At 31.4% G+C, this 17,565-nt stretch overlaps 2 protein-coding genes across 4 annotated transcripts; both read right to left on the bottom strand.

Annotated features, from left to right (window-relative positions):
- Positions 1-5,116: 5,116 nt before the first annotated feature.
- Positions 5,117-10,047, bottom strand: LOC108321740 (peptidyl-prolyl cis-trans isomerase FKBP19, chloroplastic). 2 transcript variants are annotated; one of them, XM_017553590.2, is made up of 11 exons: positions 9,845-10,047; positions 9,727-9,757; positions 9,503-9,652; positions 8,318-8,403; positions 8,168-8,218; positions 7,616-7,696; positions 7,488-7,532; positions 6,592-6,647; positions 6,075-6,150; positions 5,870-5,998; positions 5,117-5,776 (listed from the first exon to the last, which is right to left on the bottom strand). In XM_017553590.2, exons 1-10 carry the CDS (start codon positions 9,908-9,910, stop codon positions 5,903-5,905), a joined length of 738 nt encoding a protein of 245 aa, XP_017409079.1. In that variant the 5' UTR covers positions 9,911-10,047; the 3' UTR covers positions 5,117-5,776; positions 5,870-5,902. The 2 variants fall into 2 exon arrangements, with proteins under 2 accessions (XP_017409079.1, XP_017409080.1); XM_017553591.2 differs by having other exon boundaries at positions 9,503-9,649.
- A 618-nt stretch (positions 10,048-10,665) lies between these two features.
- On the bottom strand, positions 10,666-15,499 carry LOC108321609 (uncharacterized). 2 transcript variants are annotated; one of them, XM_052873274.1, is made up of 8 exons: positions 15,162-15,499; positions 14,486-14,611; positions 13,753-13,953; positions 13,020-13,116; positions 12,721-12,762; positions 11,588-11,691; positions 11,354-11,405; positions 10,666-11,126 (listed from the first exon to the last, which is right to left on the bottom strand). In XM_052873274.1, the coding sequence occupies exons 1-8, from the start codon at positions 15,383-15,385 to the stop codon at positions 10,902-10,904; spliced, it is 1,071 nt and encodes a 356-aa protein (XP_052729234.1). In that variant the 5' UTR covers positions 15,386-15,499; the 3' UTR covers positions 10,666-10,901. The 2 variants fall into 2 exon arrangements, with proteins under 2 accessions (XP_052729234.1, XP_017408912.1); XM_017553423.2 differs by lacking the exon at positions 12,721-12,762.
- Positions 15,500-17,565: the final 2,066 nt, after the last annotated feature.

Below are 17,565 nucleotides of genomic sequence, written 5' to 3'. Positions count from 1 at the left end.
ATATATCTTTATAAAATATTATAATAAAACTTAAATAAAATTACAAAAAATATAATATATATTAAATTAAATATAAATTAAAATTTAATTTTAATTATATTTAACCTTATAAAATATAAATTAATATTAATTTTAATTAAATTAAATTTAATAAAATATAAATTAAATTTTTATTTTTATTTTTTGTGGGTAGCGGATATCTGCGGGTATGAATAGTATAATATCCACACTCGACCCGTTTATAAGTGGGTATTAAAAAATCCGCTACCCACAATCCGTGGGTAGTGAATATCCGCGGATACCAACTATTCATTGTAAATTTTATTCGCGGATATCCATGGATACGAAATTTTTTGCCATCACTAACAGTAACTAATGACTAAATTTCAATGGTAATTTTTATCTATTAAAAAATACATTGATAAATATCTATATCCGTACATATTCAATAATTATTAAAGATTTTTTTATTCATAAATTCTATATATATATATATATATATCATTTTGGTTCTTTATCCGTAGTTGCCACTGTTGGTTTCTTCTCCTCCTTTGTCTTATCTTTCTCTCTTTCACTTTTTCCTTTTTCTTCTTTTTTATGCCATTGTCACTGTATATCGTCTCTACTTCCTCTCCTACTCTTTTTTTTTTCTTACATATATCTAATTAATTTATAAACATATTTAAATGAGTTTGATTTGGTGCCTATAATTTATCGAAGAATTTATTTACTGACTGTTATGTAATAAGGATATTTATGTAATAACATAAATATCTTAGATATTTTAGACAGTTAAAATATCAGTAGGTAAGGTGGTTATTTTTATTCTTTATAAATACAGTGACAGGACCCAAGTCCAGGTACGTTATCTTTATGCTCTAGAGATCCTGAATAATACTTCAGAGCAGTATCCAATTACTCTCTTCTGAGCTTCAGCTCCATAACTCATATCTGACTTGAACGTCGGAGTATCTTTGCAGGTACCTCCCCCTCCTTTGGTGAATACGAAGGACAACAGTTGAAGAAATGCAAGCATCCCAGACATCCAGGAGCAACAGAGACACACAGGAAAGTGTTCACCGAAACACTGACAAATTTGTCTATTGGTGATCAGAATTCTATTTTAATCTAAAAGATTATATGAATGAAGAACACATACAATAAGTCTTCTAAGAGGTTATTTAATCTAAATTTGCTTGCTTAAAAAAAGTAAAAGAAAAAAATATAAGAAATTGCATTCAATATAACCCGAAAGATTATCTAACTCAATAAGTTTTCAGAGAAAGGTTAGTAAATATACTTTTAAAAACATAGATCGTTATTTATTTTTATTGGCTGGCCTTTTAAATTAAAAATTTCTAAGTTACAATTTTATCTAATAAATTTTGTTTGTAGTTTTGCAATTCTTAATGATATTTTGCCAAAAAGTATACATGTGCTACTTAGAAAATAAAGTGTCTTTAACACTTATGGAGTTCTTTCTCATCTCCTTATAAGCTCATGCTTTAAACTATAACAATGGCCGGTGCTTTCCACAACTTTCAAAAACCAATTCAATTTGAAGGACAATAAAAAAAGTTAGAATGCAAAAACAAATAAAGAGAGTATAATACAAAAGTTTGATGCAGACTACCAAACCAATATATATATATATATATATATATATATATATATATATATATATATATATATATATATATATATATATATATATATATATAATATTATTAATCTAAAAAGTCATGGCAAAATGATTTTTAAACTCCTTGTTAAGAAGAACTTTTCCAATTAAGTAGGTTAACTTCTAACATAACCAAATAAACGCATTGAAGTATATAATTAATTTCACATAATTTTGAAACAACATCAACATACTAAATTTATCTTCATAACGTCATTGATGTAAATAATTTAAACAACCTTAACATTATAAATAAATAAAAAATGTTTTTAATGCTTCTATATTGTCATTATTTTAGATTCTCATGAAAATAAGGGTCACTTCCAACAATACTATCTCCCTCAAAACATGATTAATTTATATTTTTAGAACTTTCCCCTCACGTTTTGTTCAAGTTTTCGAAGAAAAAGAATGATTTTCTTTTACCAAAATTACGAGATTTATTTTCTTCAAAAAGGAAATTATTAAAAAAAGTATATATCTGGAAACATATAATTAATAGAATGACGTATAATTAGAGACAAAAGTTGGAAGATTAAGTGAATGGAGTTTGAAAAGACGCCGTAATGGAAATGAAGGTTTTTCCTTTTTGGTTACTTACATATATGGCCATATATAAACGACAATTTTGTGTTATTTTTCTTCTTTAATGGCTCACGGGTCCTTCATTTGTAGGTACTTTCCAACATAAACGACAATGTTTTATTCTTTAATCACCCCTTGCCAATTAACAAGAGATAGAAATTAAAATAAATAAATAAATAGAAGAAGATTTCCATGCATCATCTTAAAATTTGATAGAGCCAAAGAAAATACTCCACCGAATGTAACTTTAATTATATTCTTAATGAGAATTAGGGTTTTGGTTTTTCATATTTCATAGCAATATTTTTCTTTTTTTTGTTTCTTTTTCATTGTATCTTACGTCAAATATCTTATCTCTCACTTTTTTTAATGTAATATATCTTATTATATATATATATATATATATATATATATATATATATATATATTAAATTTAAGTGTGAGTGTAAATTCTATAATTAACAAAAATAATTTTAATATCTTAAAATTTTAAGTTAAAATAAGTGACACATTATTTTAAACAATTTTCAAACTTATAAACGAATTCTAATAATTTAGTCAAATTGATGTTTTGTTATAAATCTATCCTGATATTTTTCATCGCATATTGGAAAATTTAAAAAAAAAGGCTTTTTAATCTTCTTCAAAACATGTTTTGAATCATTGGAAGTCGTGATAAATTCTGGAGTTTAAATATTTTAAAGAAAAGAACTGATTTTTGTCTTCATAAATATGATGATGTGTATAACTACACGTCAATGGTAAATAATAAGGAACAATGTAGTTTATATCTTATAAGTTTTTACACTTATTTTATATTCATTATTTTACTTTTTAATTTTTTTATAAATATAAAACTTTATTTTTTCAATAACTATATATTATCTTTGAAAATAGGTTTTCAAGTGGTTTTGTTATGATGTGGAAAAATCATTTCTCAAATAATAATAGAAACTTCTTCTTAAAAGCTAAAAAAACTAATAAATGTCAAAAACAACTGTGCTTAGAATAACAACTGTGCTTAGGATGTTTTGTCTGAAGATGACACTTAGTACCTAGCTGCATGCAGCTACCAATTAACCAAACGCGAATTGAATTGTTGGAGTTGACGAAACACTATTTATTTGTTTCATAATTTGTGACATTTTTCTTGTTCTTTGCTGTCTTTGAAGTCTAAGCCCTTATTACCTTAAAAAAAAGTGAGTATGGTGTCTTCACTTGATGCACCATACATAACACCATTGATATTCCATCCTATAATTAGCCTCCAACAACTGGCCATTTCGAAATTTAAGCCATTTATGATCATCATTTGTTCGTATATATATAATTCATTATATATCTCAAACACAATGACACATTTTGATTGCTCCAAGACTATATTTTATTTTAATTGAATGTGTGAACAACTTCTTTCTCCACACAGTAAGAATGGAATAAGTTTAAGTATGTATTTCTTAAAAATGATATGTTTGTTTTAAGAAAAGTCTAACTTGCATTGAAATGATAACCTATGTCAAATCTTCTCATTTAAAACAATAGGTAAATTCAGATCAATTTCAATGTCTTTATTATAGGTGAATAAATAAATCTCATGATTTCATCAATATGTACTATTTAGTTAATGTATTTTGATATATAGTAGGACCGATTTAGCAATGAAATTTTTGGATAGTGATTTTAAATCTAAACTTTGATGTCAGTATGATGCAGAAAAATAATAAATTAATGTATTTTTGTCATTTGCTCTTGTTAACAGGGACGAAACGAGCGTTAGGAAAGACAAAAGTTTTGTAAAATATTTTTGGAACTATTTATAGAGTTTAGAGAATTATTTTGATCCATATGAGTTCTCAAACCCTAATTTATTTATAGAAAGGTAAAAATTTTATGATTTTATTAGTTTTCAAAACATTGTCCAATCACTTTGTTTAAATATATTTTTGGATAGATCTGTTATGAGATTTAGATTCACCAAATGCAATCACAAAATCCAAATCCCATGTCGTTTTTGAATAGTTAATCCAGAATTTGTTGAAAAAGACGAATTGGTTAACGTTATTGTGCACGAGCAGAACCGCGTAAATTTTAGAGCTATGCTTTAGTAAATTAAAAATATTATCCTCCAAAAAAATAAATAAACAAATAAATAAATAATATTATCCTCCAATCCGTTTATCATGTTTTTATTTGTATCCTTCATTTCCATTCTCGATCTTACCGAATCCTCATAACTTTTACTCTTTTTTTCATAAATTGAATTCAAAATTAGACTAAGTCTAACGATTTATTTTTACATGTTTTAATTATATGCTAATAATAACTGATTTAATAATAGTAAACATTAAATTGATGTGATTTACCATTACTTAAACTATCTTTAGATATTGTTTACCTGATCTTAGTTATTATGAAATATTAATTAAGTGGTAATTTTTGTTGTTGTATTGTGGAAAAGTAATATGAAAGAATTAATATAATTTTTATTTTTTCTTAGTATATGTATATTGTTTTTAGTGCAGTACAACCAAATTCAGCATGGATGTATTGTTTCATTTATTTTCATACATCTTTTAAGGTTGTTTTACAGGAATAAAAGAATATAATAAGATGTATTTAACAAAATGGTACAATTTTCTATTTAAAAAGAAACGCTTTTCATAATGATAACCAAACATTATTAATCTCCAATTTTATAAAAAATCACTTATTTTCATCACTGTCTTAAAAATTACTTTATTAAGTCTAGACAACCTAGTCCAATATGTCACATTTCCTGTGATTTTATCTTGCAAATAAACCTTTTATGATTGTATAAAGCAAATATATTCGAGTGTGGAGACTGCAGTATATAAATTTTACACCATTTCCATTGTAACAAAAAGATGGTGAAGTTCACTCTCTTACACAAACTTCCATCCTCCTTTCATTTCCTAATTATTTTTATTGTTCCAAACACATCGGTGAATTTCACTTCACTTTTTTACATATTTTCATTCATCCTATTTCTCTCTTCTCAACAACACAAAACATGAGATTGCACAATAACTATAAAAAGGGAGTTGTATAGGACCAAAACAAGAAGAAAAAATGGTGATAAGTGGATAGTGTTTGGTTCTCATATTTCGATGACTATTGCTGCTTTTGAAAGCACTGAATATGGATAAATAAAATTTGTAAGAGCTATCACGACAGCTATTATGTTGCAGTGACGCAATCCTTATCTGCTAACCACTTCTGATTTCTATTTGATCATATGATGATCCATCCCATGTACTTACAGCCCCATACGGTCTGTTCAAGTTTGCAATAGTTGGGGGAAGAATTGGTTTGGATGCTTCATATGTTACTGTTGCTGGGGAGACCAACAACGAAGACCATAATATATATTTACAACTCAGCATCTATTCCCGAGGCAAATTGACACAAGCATAAAGTATCAATATTAACAAAATTTCCAAAGGACAGAACAGTTGTTTGCATGCATCCTCTCTAAATAAATAGGTAGACCTAAAACCAAAAACACAAGTTACTAAAAATAGCATAAGGCTTTAAAAATTTAAGTCAATTGTGACTCTTGATGCTTAAGACAGGGAAACTAACCTCAATGCTCTGAAGATTTCAGAATCCGGACAATCAATTCGGAATAATCTTCAACAGCTCAATATCAAACAAGAGAGTCTTGTCTATCAGCCCTTGATTCCTCAACACAAAAGCCAAGGCTCGTTGGCCCTGTAAAATATATTTGCATTGCATCTTCCTCATAATCCATTCAGATAGTTGATGAACATAGACATTCACTTCTTACCGAGAATGTTGTTGGTCTTGGGGCACCCTTGTTGAAATCATTATCAGGATATCCAAGTTCCGGGGGCACAATTATCCTACATCGTTGAGAGACAGTGAAATTTGCATCTCTCTACCTGTACCTTTCTTTCCGCACAAAATGAACCCAAAATACTTTTGCTACATTTTCTTTCGTATTCAGATCTTTTATGGACTAAAATTATTTAAATAGAAGATTCTAACTCAACAGTCCCAGTAATTCATAATTTTAATTAAAAAAATGAAAGTCAGAATGTTCCACAAATTTAGAGTTAGAATTGACAAAGTTGCAATTCAATAAAATAAGATTACACTTCATGGACTTGCAACTGCTAATTATAGGCGTGATATGCATGGCGCTACTTTTCAATTAGATGTACTTCAAAATATTATTCTTTGCAAAAGTAATAAAGATCAGGCTATTGTGATGGCAGGAAAGAACTTGCTCATAAAAAAACTATATAATGCATCAAATATTTCTAGCAATATAGATGCAGCACCTTCTAATGCCCCCAAGAGCCATGCCCGAAACAGCCTCTTCAAAAGCAGGTATTACCTGAACATTCAAAGTGCGTTAAGAGGACTGTCTACAAAACGAGAGATGCAGAACCCAAAAATAGGCCACAATCGAGCACTTAATATTCTCAAATTTTAGCATCTGGCAGTAATGTCCATTGGCAATTTCAAAGTTAAGCATTACATCAAGAAGCGTGACGTAGAGGATATAACTAAGAACTATTTTAAGGCAGAGAAGGATTAATTTTTCAACCAAGGATCTGTTTGTTTTGGTAAGGAGTGGATTAATTCTAGTGAATTAACAATTGTAATGAATTCAGTTGAAAACAAGTATACATAAACATGTTGCATGGCACTCGCAGGAAGCATCTAGTGGACAACGCCCAACAAGGATTTAGTCCCACGGTCAAATGGCATGGGAACACCTTTTGGTCTGGTGAAAAAGCTTATTATATCACTCATAATTTTGTTATAAGAGTGGACCCAAACAATGGCATTACAGGATGGTGTACACGCATAGTTCGTGCATAAAAGAGTACCCAAAAACCAGAAACACAAGGAGCTGATACTTACTTGCACAAAGGGGTTTTCAATAAATATATTTCTTTTACATTATAGCAGTTACTTGGGATAAAATCCTAAACCCCACTATTTCTAATCGTGGAAATACGAAATTACTAAAAAGAACGTAAAGTATAAAATTAGTTAACAAAAGTAATAGCAGTTTAATTATGACCCTAGCACATCCTGTATCACTTGATCCATACATAGAAGCAAAAAGCGTAAACATTGCTCATGAAATAATATTCAAAATGTATAACGAAGATCCTATTCAAGTTGCAAGGAACCAGTTTAATCATTAAATGATAATGTCTCTCACCTCATTATAACCTATTTTGAATCTGAAGAAGTCTTTGTCATCACCCTGCATGATAGAAAAATAGCAGAATAGGTGTGTAATAATCAATCACACCTACAGTATTGATTTACAAAATGCAAATTCCATACCACAAAGGAACCGCCCTTGGTTTTATTCCGTGCTTCAAATATGCGGCCATAATAACCTATGGTGTAGCCATCCCAGTCAACCTGAATGGAATTGGAAAACCAAATTGGTTTCAATTATTTCGATCAGAAGGGAGAATAATTCTTTAGAACATGATGTACATACCTTGCAGTTGTAAAAATAATTGCAGGGAGTTCGGTTGCAAATCTTGCCATTCAAAAACTAATAAACACTATTTTCATTTTTTCTACCCATATTTCATTGCACCCAATAATTTTTTAAGTGTTTACATGTGTGCAAACTACACTTGAAGAAATCAAGGCCATTCTAATTTTCTTTAAGTTGTCAAATCTGCCATAAAGCCATACCATACAAACAAAATAATTTCAGTGAACCAAGAAAGTTTGCTAACTAGACTCTAGAGCACCAAAGATATTTTGATGTTGCGAGTGTTTCAACTTTTTCATAAAAGGCTATATCAGACTTCTAATTTCTAACCAACAACTGCAACAAAAAATTAAAACAAAAAAATGTCGAACGTCTCAGTGCCTTACCACTACTGTCTCTCCCATCATGGGTTTGGGGCCACTCCCCGGTCGCAAGTCCTGCATTCTTAATGTACATAAATTAATAAAAACATTAATAATAGAAAACATCTTAATTAATCAATAATGTATATACAACTACTACTACCACTACATCACCTTATATTGGAGTCCTGATTCAGTTTCTGTGTAGTCTGGGTATCGCATTTTAGTCTTGCCATAATCCTTCCCTCTAAGAGCTGGCACTGTATTCACAAATTCTGGATCACATTGCAAGTCTTCGTAGCCATTATACTTCTCATTTTACACTTTCTAAATCAATATGTAGCTCAGCACAGCACATGTCATATTTATTATTTGGTTAAAATTACAGCAAGCTCTCCATTTGGTCTCTTTACTTAAAACTTATTAAATAGGATTCGTGTAAAATATGACCGATTTGGTTATTGTCACCGTCACTTCTTTATCCATTCTTTGTTTAGTTTCCCTATATACATTTCATGCATATTTAGAACAGCAATTCCCATTTTGGTTTCTACAAATACAGCAGTTTCTTGATTCGGTTTTCTATATGTATAGAGGTTCTAACAAAATTAATAATATGATAAACCAATTTAATAAAGGTCTATGTATGGATAGAGACAAATGGAGAATTGGCTGATAGAAATAAATTATATGTCTAACCTTTGTTGGGTCTATCAAGGAAGAGGTTACCCGTGGATTCACAAACACCAATAACATCTGAGTCAACTATATAAAGGATCGACACCACTCTTTACCGAAAACCTTAAAACAATGGGTCTTTCACCTTTATAAGGTGTTCTACTCTCTTATTTCTATTCAATTTGGGACTTAGACTCACACTTGGATTCCCAGTAATCTCTCCCTCAAGGGTGAGTCCCTTCCACATAGGTACACTCCCCCTCCAGATTATACTCGTCTGAGACGGTCACCAAGACAAACCAGGCTCTGATACCACTGTTGGATCTATCAAGGAAGAGATTACCCTGTGGGTTACACAAATACCAATGACATCTAAGCCAACTATATAAGGGATCGACACCACTCTTTAGCCAAAACCTTAAAGCAATGAGTTAACGGGTCTTTCACCTTTATAAGGTGCTATACTTTCTTGTTTCTATCCAACGTGAAACTTAGATTCACACTTAAATTCCCAACAAGCTTATCATTACTATTATAAGCTTATCATTACTATTATTGTAACACCAAGATAACCTTATCATTACTATTATTGTAACACCAACATAACGTGCAATAGTAAGCATCATCATCATATTCATTAACGAAAATTGACACGTAGGTTGAGTTTTATAGCGTTATTACTATCGACAAATTCAGCGGCCAAAGCCATTTGGCGAACTGACGTGCTGCACAAGGTTCCAGCAACAATGGCGACGGAAGTGAGAAGCATCTTTCTTCGTTGGAAGGATATTGCAGAAGAACAACTTTCACTCCTGCTGTTGCTTCTCCCTGCTGAAAAGGTAGCATAAATGAGAGAGTAGAGCATAGCAAAGTGTCTTAATAACTGGAGCGAAAATTAAACGCACCAGAAGAAGAATCGGAGATTTTCTTGGGGTCCTGGGAGAAACCGCGATGGTTGGTGAGTGTGGTAATGCAAATAGAAAAGAGTCAGAATTGGAAAAAAAAAACGAAGAAATAGCGTACCAGAGATTGAGAATTGGGGAGGGAAAGAGCTGTGAGAGATAAGGACAAAATTGATGCCATAACCATAAAATAACAGAGGAATGTAGAAGCGTTGAGGGAAGTGAAGGAATTGGGGTTTGGGATTGAGTTGTGGTGAGTGGAGGAGAATACGTTCCAAAGGTTTATTGCCTCTCGTTAGGTTCCGGTTCTTGCATCGTTTCAATTCCTTATTTTAACATTTTAATGTGAGAACAAAATAAATAAAATAAAATAGTAATTAAATATTATTAAATAATAAATATTTTTTTATGAGACAACAAAAATTTAATAGAAAAATATAAAAGTTTTAAACATTCAACAAATAATTTCTTTTAAAAAAATATTAAAAATATCTAAATTTAGAAAAAAAACTTAAAACTTAATTAAACTATATATATGCAAAACAGTTAAAGTGTATCAAGTAATATTTCTGTTTCAATAAATAGTTTGTCTAATAAAAGCTATTTTTTTTAAGATTTTTTTTCATATAAACACTTTTGAAGAAACTTGTCCAGATGAATCATCATAAAGATAAAATTCTGTAATGAATGGCGTATCTTCTTTACAAATTTGTTGGTACGAAGTACTTGTACTACTCTCCCACCCATTGAACAAAATTAAATATTATATTTTCTAACCAATCTTTCTACAAGTCCTCTTACTTTGTAAAAAAAAAGTTAACTAAAAAATAAATTCAATAAAAGCTTTAGAAATGATTTAGGAGGTTTCTAAAAAAATTTCGTTATATATTGTTCCATCGACCTCATTGTAATCAAGTAAAAAAGAACCACCGTAACATAACATTTTGCCACGCTGAACCAGTTGTATTTCCCCTTTCTAATGTAAACGTATAACTCCGAATGATAGCAACTGTCCACCCAAAAGAAAGGAGCAAGGTATCGAAACTTCACAGAATTCTTATAAAACTATTTACCGCTCGACAAAAAACAAGTTAGGAACATGCATCTACCTATTACGCACACAACTTGAAATCCATTTGACCAGAGTCCTAAACCATAAGTGAAAATGACAGGCTTATTCATTTCCTAAGGAACGCCACAGTAGCAACACGGGAGCCTACGGATCCACCAAACATGAATGTCGGATATGTGCGGACATGACTAACATACTGAAATGGGGGTTCTCTGCACGATTCCTCGTCCTTGCCTGCCTCAATTTCTTGGGCAGTAGAAATTTTTCGTTGGTTGAAACTTTCCACTTCTTGTATCAACTCATCCTTTGTACTGTTACATGATGTGATCACCTTACAAAACACAAGCAGAAAGTCCAGAACGACAAGCATTATTAAGAGCTGCTGCAACTATATCATGAACACAGGAATTTGGGAGAAAGATAGTGAGTGAACAAGCAGAGATCAAGATAATCCCACTTAATAGGAACAGTCCATGCCATGACCCACAAGACCCCACAAAACTTGGTAGTAAATTTAAACATTCAATATCAGATTTGAATGAATTTTTAAGTGCTTACTAGGATTCCACCAGGAGCAACCAACTTCGAAACAGAATCCCAATACATCATCCTGAAATTAAGAAAGCAATAATATAATTCCAGGGTACCATTCAAAAATAGACTCTTACTCGGAGAACAAAAATAAGTACGAGCAAGAAAGAAATGTTAAACACAGTTTGATAAAGAAAAATAAAATAATTCCAATAGACTTATGATAGAATCATGGAAAACAGAACTGACTATTTTCTTTACCTCTTGACAGGACCATCAGGATGCAATCCAATAGCATCAAGCGTCCCTTTATCCATGACAAGCTGAAACTCTTGTTCCAACTTAGTCTCAAGGACATCGTCAACCTTAAAATAGTTAAACCCAATGAATTATGCACAAGACAATTCAAGAATGTAAAGATAGTCTTGTATGCAAAACAGGGATGCTAAGATATACAACTTGGAAGGTCAACACAAATGCAATTTATCAAAAACAACAAAACATAATGAAATGTGATAAAAGTATTACGAATAATATATTAAAATATATGCTAGCTAGTACCTAAGATAATAAAGCCTCTGTAACTTATGAAATAAAGCTCAGTTTCTGTTGTTAGAATGTTTGTTAGCTGCTGAAGTCTATTATTTGTACAGAATCACTGCAAGCTAGCTCCTCCATGTGAAGAATAGTTACCGGAACTAACTGATTTGTTAGGACTCTTATAAAAAAACTTATTTTCTTTATTGGAGATTCACTTAAATCTCTCCTCTTTGCAGTACATACTCATCACAAAATTCTTAGTTTTTCCTCTGTTTTATCTAATTTTCTAGATCATTGTATGACAATACAAATAATTAAGAAATGTTATTTGTTCAAAAAATGAGTAAAACCATAAAATTTTAATTATTCTTTCTACAGTTAGGAATTTAAAGGATAGACTCTACGATTAAGCAGTTCAAAAAGAGTTGTTAATTTTGAGCTTAGCAGCAGTTATTGAAACAACAACTTGTCTTTTCCACCAAGATTACCCATCTGACCTGATTTCACTTTAAACACTTGCATGGATAGCTAAATTTCAAGGATGTCAAATCCAATATGGAAGATGAAGAAAATAAAAGCACTGAAAACCCAAGTAAAACCCCTCTTCCATTTTATTCAGTATTTCTCCACTTTTTTCTTATTTAGTAACATAATTCTTCCACCAGGTTCATTTTCACATGCACTTCCTTAACTGTAGTAGCTCCTATTATGTCAACTCTATTGATTTACCACTAAACACGTTATGTTTACTGTCTATGGAACTGGAAGGTCAGCCACTGTCAACTACAGACGGATACTAAAAAACAAGTTGGAAGTTAATCATTATAAAAGCCCATGAAGACCCGAGGGATTACCGGAAAAAATGGCAAGCTCAAATCAGCCACTACTGGTTCAACCTGTGGGAAACTAAAGGACTCCAGATCATCATTTTTAAGTTTGCTGAAAAATACTCGGAGTATTAGGATTGAGAATCAAGGGGAATAGCCAGATAGGGTGATGTTCACTTATCAACAGTACAGCAGTATGTTTAGCATGTTAAACAAACAATCTCATAGTAATCTACTACCTCTGGGATACACAAGGAAATAATTAAGCAGAACTGTGCATTTAGAGATGCATATGCATATTCAAAAACACTAAAACTTGAACATACCAAAAATTTGATGTTGGAAAATCCATCACGATCAGCAAGGCTTTGGGCAAGGTTGACAGCCCTTTCACTATAATCAGTCCCAGTTAAATCAGAGAACCTGAAAAGAAGGCAAGATTTTTCTTAATAATATGTTTGTGATAAGTAAATGCCATCTCTTCGCAACCTATATACAGAATTGCAAGAGCTAGAGCGAGAAAAAAATGGTTTCTTATCAATGTTCAACCAGTAAGGTTTCAGACACACGCACATCCCTAAATTTTCATTTTAATCATTCAATTCATTTCCTTTAAAAAGATAATCATGAAACACAAGATTATTTTTAAGAGATTTTGGTATAGAAAAATCTCATCCTTATAGCTCCAATGGCATGCATGATCATGAGCTTATATTATATGGATTGATTTGAATCAAGTATTTAATTAAATTTTCATATTTTTATAAATTACTTAATATAAACCATTTATTACCTTTGCCATCGAGAAATTATCATTCAAAAAGTGTTCACATATTTATTTGGTACAAATAGTAAAACCTTCTGTTGTCCATCAATTAGAAGAAGGCGCTGAGACATTTTTGTCTAGAGAAGAGAAGATGGATGGTAAAATATTGTTGTTGCAAAATTAAAGAGAAAGACAATGGCCTTTTTGTTTATTTAGAAATATATTTTTTCATTTATTGACATACGCATATATTAGTAGTTGTTACCAAAATATGGCCAAACATGAAACCATACCCTTGTTTAGCTAATTCTTGAAGAAGTAAACCATTGCCAGTTCCAATATCTAACACGCTCCAACTAGACAAAAGTTTATCATCTAGTTCACTAGCTTCAGCCTTAACAGCATCAACATCATTTGGTATGCGACCTTGAGAAATTTCGACACACAAGGCTTTTGTCCAAGATGCAACAACTTCCATCACATCAACTCCAAACCTACACAAATGGAAGAAAAAACCAAAAAAAACCAAAAAAATTAAACTAAACATTATTGCTATGAAAACCTAGAGAATGCATCACTTCCAACAACTTATAGAAAAATGCATCATTGTCTAGAAGTTGACAAGTTTAAATAAACTTTAATAAAAAGCACAAGAGAAGCCACAGTTCTTTACTATTAAGGAATACAGGTATATAAACTCAGAATTATAGGCCAGACTAGAAAAGTATGAAGCAGTGATCCGAACAAATAAATTTCTTGCTAACTGAGGGGAAGCAGAGTATCAAATTCAAGGTGTAAATGATGCAAAACAATATTTCTAACTCATTCTGTTACCTTACATAAGTTCCTACAAATGCCCATCCATCTTTTCAAACACAGAAATAAAATCAGAATACATGTAATCTTGGTCATCCAAAATCAGATTAAAAATCACTATAATTCTTCACCACTAAAAATCACAGTTAACATCAACACCGAAGTCATGTAGACCAGTAAAGTACGTCATGCAATCGAAGTTTTATTTACCAGACTTCACCAGCATGACCATGTTCACGAAAATTTGTAAGCTCGTCCGCATATGCAGCATCCCAATAACTCTGAAATCCAAGCATGGATGAGACCGCTTCAGAATCAGGTTCATCCTTATCAGAACTGCACGCAGAAGAATGAACAGGGAATAAGAAAAGGCAGTCTACATCGGTAAATCCAGAATGACGATTCATTCATACAAACACCATTTCCCAACTGTAAATCCTCAAAGAAAACCTCAAATTCCAAAAATCCACACGGTTACAAAGATTCAGATCAGATCTATAAACTATCAGCGGACATCAAATATAAACCACCGTCACTCCCCTAAAATCAAATGCCAAAAACCAAACGAACCAGATCTTAACATTCTACTTAAGTACCGTCCTCCTCCTTCTAACATCAATTCAAACTATTTCGGTTAGAGCTAAACAACGAGTTTTTGTTTCACCTTAGGCGTATTCAAGAACTTGCAATCTCATAGCATAACAAAAATCGAGGAAGTGAAAATGCAATCAATGAATTATAAATAAACTCCGACACAGTCCACTCCAGAGTAGCAATTTACAAAACAGAAATTGCAATTAATTCGATACAATCTCGTCTTCATTAAAAGTTCAGAGCAAGGCGCGAGCGTGAGTGAGAGAGAATAGAGACAGAGAGAGAGGAAAACCTGTAATCAGAGTTAGGTCGAAGGTTGGCGTTGGAGAGAGCTTCGGCAGCGTCGGCGTGGCGCTGGTCATCGTCCAGAGTGCTTCCGTACTCGCTCTTGATGGACCAGGAGTCGGCGGCTACGGAGCGGTCGTCGTCGGAGACCAGATCGGAGGTGGCGAGAGCCATCGCTCGAGACTGTTGGGAGACGTCGGAGTCCTCCTGCTGCAAGCGGATTCCTGCCATTGAAGAGAGAGAGGAAGGAATTTGGAATCGCGCGCTGAATCGTCTGTAATATGTATATGTAATGAAATGCCTGTTTGTTGGTGCTGACCACTTTCTATTACTACCACTGCATAACGCAGCACCCGTTGTGTGTGACAGACGGAGTGACTGAGTGAGTTTGCCACGTAATCACCGGATACGGGTTTTCGGATCCAAGTCTCCATGGACTCCAATTGCACATACCAACAAAGCATGCCCATGCCTACTTTTCTTTACCCTCCTTTTTCACTTTTACTAATTAGAGTTTATGATGCATGTGTAGTAAGATCACTCCTTAACAAATTAAATCTATTTATTTTTTTATTTTTTTATTAAAAGTCATATTTTACATTAAGATATAATAAAGAAACTACATTTTGTACCTAAATATATTTTATTTATTTATTAGTGTTTGACTAATAATTTTAAGCTGGTAAAATAAAAACTTTGTTTGAAATGATTTTAAGATAATATAGATAAAATTCAATCTACTTTACTTAATCCAGGTTAAACGGAAATGGGTTTGAATTAGGTTGGGATTGATCCATCCACCACCAACAATCATGACTGTTTCTTGCACCCCTATGATTTCTTCTTACACCCCTATATTTTTGAAAATCCCAAAATTACTCCTGCTCCTAAGATATATAATAATACACGTTGAAAGATAATTTATGATTTTTAACAATAGTAATTATTGTTGGAAGTTCATCTTGCACCATGGTGTTAGTTCCATGGTTACTGATTTTGGATAGGGTTTCGTAAGCATGTTTGTGTGCGGTGATGGTTGGCTGCAATTTCGTCATTCTCATACGTTTCTAAGATGTATTTTGTTGTCCATTATAGTTTTGGATTGTGTAATTTGTAAATGTTACATATTACACATTCTGTAAGTGATAAATGAAAATTTATACATACTGGAGTGTATAATCTTTAACATTAATTGAAATTTATTTGTTTATTAGTTTATTTATCATTTTTCACAATTTTTTTATAATTATTTACTAGTTATATTTATTTTGGTTGACAATTTAATATTTTTAAATATTAGAATGATGTGTAATAATGTTTTAATAGTTTTGATGTTTAATTTGTTTTTTTTATAATGTAAAATGATATTTTAATTTTCAACTACTATTTTTATAATAATGATATTTTGTAAAATGAATAACACTTTGATTGTAGTGTTATAAAATAAAGAATCTGACTTTATATTGTAGTATATATGCAAAATAATTTAAAATGACAAATATATTTATAGAAGTCAACATTAACCCACCACCAACTTATAATAGATCGAATTGAGTTACAAAATCTTTTATTCATTATTGAACTAACTTATTTTTAACTCATGGTAAATCAATCTATTTGAACCAAATTAACTAATTTTGATACTTTTACTAAAAAATATGTAACATGAGAAAAAAAATAGAATGGTCAAACACTATAAAAACCAATTTGAGTTATAAGTCTATATTTTTTAAGTTAGCAAAACACGGGCAGAAAAAGAATGTAAGTATTCATAAAACTTAAGTTTTCTAAATTTGGAAGAATAAAAAATCAATTTATAGTTTTTAAATATGAAATAAGCCTAACATTGAAATATTAAATTTATAGCATATTATTAAAATATTATCATATTTTAAAAACACTTGTTAATATTAATGATTAGATATAAAGATTAGGTTGAAATTTAAAAGATTGTATCACTGCGAAGAGTCTTAGATGGAATGAGCAGGTTAGTCTCCTAGTACAGTATTTGATGGAAATTCTTTTGGTGAAATTTTGGGCGTAATAGATTCAAACAAACTCCTTAAAATAATTCAGAAATTCGCAAGTCGTGGTCAACCAAAACCCTTTTATAATGCCAAACTTCCATTTTTTTGTTGAGGGAAAAGCCAAGAACTGATGCACTTGTGCTTTTACAAGTACTTTTACTCAGTGTGAAGGAAACCACCCGAAAGGTTTTACCTTCTTGTGCTTCAAAGCTTCAACCTTGTAATTCTAAACTTCAAGAACCATTCTATAAACATCTTTGGGTGATGGTTTAATATTTTTATTCTTCATGGGAATTTCCTCAGCATAGATGGTCCTACTCACCATTGGCATGTCGGACATGAAAGCCTCAAAGGAGGAGAAAGTGAAAGATTATACATACCTCA

This window comes from Vigna angularis, chromosome 2 (assembly GCF_016808095.1).
Source record: "Vigna angularis cultivar LongXiaoDou No.4 chromosome 2, ASM1680809v1, whole genome shotgun sequence".
NCBI lineage: Eukaryota > Viridiplantae > Streptophyta > Magnoliopsida > Fabales > Fabaceae > Vigna > Vigna angularis.
This window is presented reverse-complemented; position numbering and strand designations above follow the sequence as displayed.

What these genes read in the sequence shown, in the direction of transcription:
- LOC108321740 (XM_017553590.2), bottom strand. Translation starts at nt 9,910, where the DNA reads ATGGTTATGGCATCAATTTTGTCCTTATCTCTCACAGCTCTTTCCCTC. An exon ending in TCCCCAATTCTCAATCTCTG is followed by an intron (nt 9,758 to 9,844) that starts GTACGCTATTTC and finishes GGTTTCTCCCAG; the next exon opens with GACCCCAAGAAAATCTCCGA. An exon ending in GCTCTTGGGGGCATTAGAAG is followed by an intron (nt 6,151 to 6,591) that starts GTGCTGCATCTA and finishes TCAACGATGTAG; the next exon opens with GATAATTGTGCCCCCGGAAC.
- LOC108321609 (XM_052873274.1), bottom strand. Translation starts at nt 15,385, where the DNA reads ATGGCAGGAATCCGCTTGCAGCAGGAGGACTCCGACGTCTCCCAACAG. An exon ending in GGTCATGCTGGTGAAGTCTG is followed by an intron (nt 13,954 to 14,485) that starts GTAAATAAAACT and finishes CCATTTGTGTAG; the next exon opens with GTTTGGAGTTGATGTGATGG. An exon ending in TGAGCTTGCCATTTTTTCCG is followed by an intron (nt 11,692 to 12,720) that starts GTAATCCCTCGG and finishes AACTATTTTAAG; the next exon opens with GTTGACGATGTCCTTGAGAC.